At 35.7% G+C, this 8,217-nt stretch overlaps 1 protein-coding gene across 1 annotated transcript; it reads left to right on the top strand.

Annotated features, from left to right (window-relative positions):
• The first annotated feature begins 1,627 nt into the window (after positions 1-1,627).
• On the top strand, positions 1,628-2,014 carry LOC126668324 (uncharacterized). The gene has a single exon (XM_050361530.1). It carries the CDS (start codon positions 1,628-1,630, stop codon positions 2,012-2,014), a length of 387 nt encoding a protein of 128 aa, XP_050217487.1.
• The last annotated feature ends 6,203 nt before the right edge of the window (positions 2,015-8,217 follow it).

The raw sequence follows: 8,217 nt of genomic DNA, 5'->3' as shown, positions 1-8,217 counted from the left end.
AAATGAGTTATATATATGATTGGCTAAAGTGTGTTTAAGTACTAGTTCAATCATGCACTTTAAATCAATTTATTAATTAGTCGTCCGTAGTTCAAACGGAAACGACTTCCAAATTTCGTGAAAATTTACCCAAAAATCTAATAAAATATAAAATAAATAAAAATATAATTTTTATTCTCATCCGACTTATATTTTATTTTTAATAAATTATTTTCGATTTATTAGGCCTATATTGGCCGCGCTTGATAAAATTTCTACTTCCAAATTTTATCAAATTTTCACGATAACCTTTTTAAATTATCCCGAGAATATTAACACCAAAAATATTCACACGGGACTTATGAATTATTCTGCACCCAATTCATAAATTTGTATTATACTCGTTAACTATATAAATATTCAAATTTAAATATTCAAAATTTAAATTTGAAATCCTATTGCCATAATATACTTTTAGGGACACTTGTAAATTAAATTTATCTTTAAATTTAATTTATCTACTCCCGTCTAATAAAATATTAGACACGTGACAATATTTTATCCCTTAAAAATTTCGGGTTATAACACGAGTGTTCCTAGCCCAGAGATGGTACAACAAACGCAAGCCTGGATCGATTAAGAGCTTCGCCTCACTATCGACAGAATTTCTCAACAGGTACCTTACCAATATACCAGCCAAAACGACCACCAACATCTTGAGGTCGTGTATTCAGGAGGAAGGAGAAACGATAAGAAGATATATCGAGCGATTCAACAAGCAAGCCATGAAGATAGACAACTTGAATGTCGACATGGCAACTGAAGCATTACGAGAAGAAACACGATTCAGAAAATTAGTGGATAAACTGCTAGTTAACAAACCCAGTACTTTCTCAAACATGATGGGCATCGTCCAAAAATACTTCGAACTAAATGAATGCCGCATAGCTATTAGGGGAAAAGAGGAGAAGGGGAAGGAGTCAAAGAAAAAACCTAAAGAGAAGTCAAAATCACGATCTGAGGATAGTCGGGGGAGACCTGAAGAGAGCAAGCGATTCTCCCTCCAAGGAATATACGAACCAAGATACGACCCCGAGATGATGAATGCAATTATACACCGCTGAACACCAGCCGAACTAACGTCCTCATGTGGATCAAAGAAAATGTCAAAAACATGGTGTGGCCACCCAAGATGAAAGCCAAAATCAGAGACACGAGGAAATATTGCAAATTTCATGAAGGTTACGGGCACGAAACAGATGGGTGCCGAGACCTAAAAGTGGAGATAGAGAGAATGATAGACGCAGGCGAGCTGAGGAAGTTCATAGCTCACAAGACAAAGAGCAATGATAAAGGAGAGAAGAGGAGCAGGGACGACAAAGGAAAGGAAAAGGAAGAAGAGAGGCCATCCAAAATTCTGGGAACTATACACATGATCAATGGAGGGCACAACAGTTCGACTATCAGAAGAAAACAGAGGAGAGAAGTGATGAATATCAGAGAAACGCACATGCCACCGGTGATCTTTGACATTGAGGATTACGAGCATGTGAAAGCACCTCATAATGATGCCCTGGTGGTAACAACCATCATTAAAAATTGGAACATCGAGTGAATCCTCATTGATGAAGGAGGTGCTATAAATCTGATGACGAACGTTGCATATAAGATGCTGGGAGGAACCGCAGCAAGGTTGCGCCGAGTACCGATCCCGCTATCTGGACTCGGAGGCCCCTCAATCAACCCACTAGGTTCCATCTCACTGGAAGTCATAATCGGCCCAGAATTGGGGATCAAAAAGAAGGTCATGTCCCTATTCAACATAGTGGATATGGAACTAACATATAATGCAATCCTCGGGAGATCGTTCCTTTACGATTCAGCTGCAGTAACCCACATAAGAGCCCTGGCGATGAAAGTGCCGACTGAGAAGGGAGTAATAACGCTGAGAGATGACCAGAACATCGCCAAAAAATGCTACAACAAGTCTGTTGTAGATCTTCAAGAAAGCAAACCAGGGAAGAAAGGAGAGTAGAAGAAGTTAAATAACCCATCGCTAGTAAAGACTTTGTGTCATACTTGATGTTGTTACAATTATCTTTAATGTCTTGTAAGCAGTTATTATATTAATAAAAGTTCAATTTTCAAGTAATGTGTGATCCTCTAAATGCAAAAAAAAAAGGAGCAGGAAAACAAAGCAAAAAGCCAAAGATGAGAGTTTAAATTAACTCGAGCAAGGCGAAACAATAAAAATAAGAGTTTAGATTAACTCACACAAGGCAAAACGCCAAAATCAGAATTTAGATTAACTCGCACAAGGCGAAACGCCAAAATAAGAGTTTAGATTAACTCGAGCAAGGCGAAACGACAAAATAAGAGTTTAGATTAACTCTCAAATAAGGCAAAATGCCAACTAAAGATAGAGTTTAAATTAACTATAAATATAATACAAAACAAGAAAAGGACAAATCAAATCGGAAAATACCAGGAACGTTACAAAGAAAAGCTTAACTCCCAGAAATACAAAAACATCAACGACAATAAAATAAAGCACAGGCGAACCAATCCGGCGAAATCCAAAACGAAAATGAATTAAACCAAGCATTCGAATCAACAATGAAGAAAAAGAGTTATATATTCATAAAAAAGATCCAGATTAGAAAATCATTACAATGATACAAAAAAGCGAGGGCCAAAAAATCAAAAATCTACTTTTTTGACGAACAATCCTTCGCCATCTTCTCAAGCAAGTCGTGAGCTATAACTTGAGGATCTAATCCATTCACGCCAGATAAATCAATTTTTGGGTTCTGCTCCAAAAGCTTCCTCCCAATGGCGAGACGATACTCACTGAATAGAGCGGAATAAAAAACTTGCGTATCAACTAGAAGAATATGGAGCTTCTCCACTTCTGCCCTCAGTTTATTCTGATGTTCCCCAACATAAGTATTCACGTTTATAAACTTCTCGATCTCTCGAATCAGATCATCAATTTTCTTCTCGATCACTCAGACTTGACGATCATTAATAGCGTCATAAGCCTTCTGCTGCAAGAGAAGAGAATCATGCTCTTCCAGCGAAGCCTTCAACTTTGCCTTCTCCGACTCGGACGTCGCCAAGAGAGAGGCGAAGCGTTCAACTTCCTCCTCGGCACATTGCCGGTGATCGTTCAAAACCTACACGGCTTAAAGGGCCTAACATGAAAACAACAAGAGAAATGAGTTATCAAAGAGAAATCAACAAAGCTAAATAAGTGGAAAACAAAATCAAAATTAACTCAACAAGAAGCCATGAAAGCAAGTGATATCTGAAAGCTCATGACCGGGCTTAGAGGCGAACAGAGTAATATCCTCAGGAATCGCCAAACTTCTGATATACTAAGCCAGAACCCGAGGGTTCAGAAGAATTGCCGGGTAATGGCCCTCAACCCACTCCGCTAACTTCGGATAGGATGACGAACTTCCGCAAGGGTTTTCCCCTGAGGGGGACCCCTCATCGACCCGACGCCTCTTCCGAGATGGCGAATCAATAGGGCCTTGACTCGGGGAAGCCTCCTTGGAGTCTAAGATGATGGCCTTGTCCAGGTCTAATGCATCTACCTCCTCCGAAGGAATCACCGGAGCTAAGGGGGGAATAGGGATAGCAGCCTCATCATCTGCGGGCTTATCAACCGCAACATCAATATCTTCTGCCAAAACGATTGTTCTGTCACCGGCCAATAAGATCGCCCCAGCAGGAACCAAGGCGATTTGAGCTTCAGCTTCAGGAATCGGCTCGGCAGCAGCATCTACTTCAGGACCGCCCATTGGAACGTCCAGATCTATTTTGAAACTATAAAGCAGATTATCAGATGAAGAAGACATCCTACAAAAGAAAAGAAAATAAAATTAGATATAAATACTCTAAAGAAACGCATAGTGAAGATCCGCAAAACCACTCGAAGGATCCTCCAAAGGAAGCCATCGACACGGAATATGACTGTTAACCAAAACATCTAAAATTGGACGCTGAAATATATTATGGAATGAGAAATCAAAAGCAAGGATCGACTCGGATAAACATAAAGGAGAAGGATAGTTCGAAAGACGATAAATAGAAAAACCATCCGGAAAATGAAGAAAAGCAAAATTATGAGTGACTATGAAAAAGCTCTTTCGCCAACCATTGTCCAAACAGGGCAAATAGATGGACGAACGACCCTTACGATCAAATATAAAAATAAAACAACCATCTCACTTCCTTAACTCTACAAAATAATAAAAAATGTTAAGTGAAGGGGATTGACCATGAAGCCTACACGCTTCGACAAACGTGAGAAGGACTCCAATTGTCCCGGGATGGAGCTGTCCTACAGAAATCCTTAAATCCCTACACAACTCTATCAAAAATGGGTCTAAGGGAAACCGAAGACCAGCAGCAAGCTGCTCATAAAAAATGATTGCCCTACAAGGCGAACCGGGAGACCCAAAAATAGGTTTACCGTAACCAGTAAGTTTCACTCTATACTCAGAAGGGAAGTTATATTTATAATAAATATCTCAGACCTCATCTCGCTAAGGCAGGAATCAGTAAGAGCCATTGAGGCATATGCCGTCTTCGCCCTACTAGCCGCCATTCTAAAGAGGAACAGGAATTATACGAGATTGGAAAAGTGGAAGATCAAACAAGGGAAATAATCGAGAACACCAAAAAAGTCTACCCAGAATATTTCAAACAATTAAAACCAGAAGTCGCAGATTATGAAAGAGCTATGGAGTTATTTTAAATCTCTAGTTTAACCACAAGAAGTACCTGGAAACTTAACTTGAAGAATGAGGAATCAAAATCAAAGTATTGCAAGAAAGCAAGAATGATTTCAGAGGAAAAGAAATAATTTCAGAACGATGATTTCAATAAGTAAAAATGGAAGGAGAATGTATGAACCATTTAAATACAAGGTGAACAAAACACGAATAGACACTTCTCTTAAAATCAAGTTACAATTAATCAACAAACGACACGTGGAAGAGAGAAGAAAAATACAAATCGTGCTGGAGAAGTAAATCAACTTGCCAGAATACAAAACAACTCAACTCCAAAATAGCTAAAATTTACCAAGGCATAAATGCCAAGACTTCAGCTCACTTGCGCGCGGGGGGGGGGGGGGGGGGGGGGGGGGGCTAACGATGGATACCGAATCCTATATTAACTACAATGGAGCCGAGTCGTAGCAGATCCATTCTCAGACGATACCGGATTCCCGCCTGAAGGGCCAAAACATACGAAACAGGTGGCTGATTCCATAGGATCTGCCTTTACTGCGATAGCATCCGACAGGAATAATACCGAATCCCTGAGGACCGGATAAAGCGCGTCGACCTTGGGATTCGGACAGATTACCAGATCTACTGAATATTCTCGAGTATCTTACCTTTTTGGATACAAACTCCAACTTAGGAAGATAACCTCTAACTTAGGAAGACGAGACTATTTAGGAAGACGTTCCTAAATAGGATTCATGTCTGAATAAGGAATATCACTCATAATCAGGGTCAAACCCTATAAAGTAAGATTCACTTTCCTACTACAACTCTACAAGGTATACTATCATCTACTATAAAAGGAGCTTGAGGTATGCCTTAACACACAACTACATTCATATGCTGAAAATGCTACTCAAAGCTGTAAACTGACTTTAGCATCGGAGAGTTAATCGGATAACCACCATCCGGTTAGCTTCTACCTTGTTTTGCAGGTTTAATTCACCGGATCAGAAGGCAGACTCCTTCAATTATTAATTAATTGTTTAAATTATGGTTTAGTGGTAATTTATTAATTATAATTAGATTATTCGTTTGAATACTATTAATATAGAAGATTTCAATTAGAATAATGAGTCTAGACTTATTTATTTGTTAAATATCACTATTAGATGAAAATTGTATTAGATAATGACTCTCGTTTTTTAACTGGTAATCCTTAATAATAATAATAATAATAATAATAATAATAATAATAATAATTACTTAATGTGAGGAAGAAAAATAGGAATGTCAAAAAATTTCATTATTTGCTAACAACTTTTAAAAAGTTTTGCATAACTCCTAAAAAATACTTACAAAAAAAGAGTTAATGTAAAAAAAAATCACGAACTTTACACGTTTTCTCATTTTAATCACGCGGTTTAAATTTTCTCATTTTCATGAACGAACTGTCACTTTTTTCCGAATTCATGCACGGCGCTGAGGCGGCACTCATTCATTGGATAAAATGAACTCCACCTCAGCGAATTATACCAATAGAGTCGTGACACCTCAGCACCGTGCATGAATTTGAGAAAAAGTGGTAATTCGTGCATGAAAATGAGAAAATATAAACCACATGATTAAAATGAAAAAACGTGTAAAGTTGATGAATTTTTATGACATTAACCCTAAAAAAAACTACACTATGAGTTTGAACATGAGACCATGTAAAGAAGTATATCATGTGTTCGTTTTTCATTATTATAATATTTTAAGCTCTTTAATAATAACAAAAAAGTTATTTTTAAGCCTTCTTAAAATAATTTAATAATATTCTAAAATTTTTGCATAACTCCTAAATATACTTATAAAAAAACTGCAATATTAGTTTGAAGATGAGACCATGTAAAGAAGCATAGCATGTGTTCATTTTTCATTATTATAATATTTTAAAGGGTTAAGGTACAAAAATGACCCTAATGTTTACCTTGTGGTTCACATTCCCACTTAATATTTTTTAAGTCTTAAAAATGACCCTAACGTTAACAAAGTGGAACAAATACACCCTCTGTCCAACAGTTGCGTGTTTGAACATTAACTCGGCTGATTTAGCATACAATTAGCCGTTACCCTAATATTTTCGAGTCTTAAAAATGACGCTAACGTTATTAAAGTAGAACAAAAATAATATTTATGTTACCAAAGTGGAACAAATATACCACTCTGTCTAACGGCAGAGGGTATTTTTGTTCATCTTTGGTAAGATTAGGATCATTTTCAAGATTTAAAAAACATTAGGAGGAAATGTGAACCAGATGGTAAATATTAGAGTCATTTTTTTATTTTATCCCTATTTTAAACTCTTTAATAATAACAAAAATTATTTTTTAGTCTTATTAAAAGATTTTAATAATATTTCCTATATCTTTTTAGCTCTTACCATTGTAGTTGTATTAGGAATATGAACAATTAGAATTAGTATAATTTATTTTAGTTTACATTTTGTTATTTGAGTTAGATATGTAGTTGATGGTGTAGAATAGGAGTGAGTGAATATGAGATACAAATCTAACTCTGTTCTCTAATAATAAAATTTAAACTAAGAATTATACTAATCCTAAATCTTCACACTCCTAAAATAATTACAATTAGAATTGTAAGAACTAAAAAGATACCGTCAATATTATTAAATTATTTTAATGATATAAAAAGTAATATTTTTACTACTAATAAATTAATTATTTAAAATTTTAATTAAGATAAACTATTTTTAATAAATTACTATTAGAATACTAAACTAAAATAATTTACTTTAAATATTTAATTATTATTATTTAACCATCTATAATTCTAACTAAGATAAACCACTTTTAATAAATTGCTGATTTAATTATTATTCAATATTTTTATTTTTATTTTCTATAAATGAGATTTACTATTTCTAATTAATTATTATTGTTATTTGATATTTTATACTTAAATACAATTTATAATTATAAAAATAATTATTAATTAAACATTAATGTAATTAGCCTAATGCATAATAAATATAATATTTATTTTTTTTGGTGAGAAAATATAATTATTATTATTATTATTGTTATTTGCTTTTGACGAATAACACTACGAGCTACGTGTGAAACACATAAAGCGATACTAGTTTATGTAAAGTTCTCTTTTTTTATTCGGGGTAATTGATCTCGAACACTACTAAAATTCACCGTTTTACCGACGGATTTTAGCGACAGAATTGAGATCCGTCGCTAAATCCATGTTTCCCGACGGATTTGGTGACAGAATTAGAATCCGTCGCCAAATCCCCAAAATTACTACGCGGGAAGCCTCCCGCCTTTTTTTTGTCGTTCTTTGGCGACGGATTTAAGCAATCTGTCGCTAAATGTAGCGACGGACAAAGAGTCCGTCGCTAAAAGGGGCGCATTGAAACTCACCGTTTCAATGCTCCCTGTTTAGCGACGGATTTCTTGAATCCGTCGCTAAATTTAGCGACGGACTC

Source organism: Mercurialis annua, linkage group LG2 (genome assembly GCF_937616625.2).
Source record: "Mercurialis annua linkage group LG2, ddMerAnnu1.2, whole genome shotgun sequence".
Classification (NCBI taxonomy): Eukaryota; Viridiplantae; Streptophyta; class Magnoliopsida; order Malpighiales; family Euphorbiaceae; genus Mercurialis; species Mercurialis annua.
This window is presented reverse-complemented; position numbering and strand designations above follow the sequence as displayed.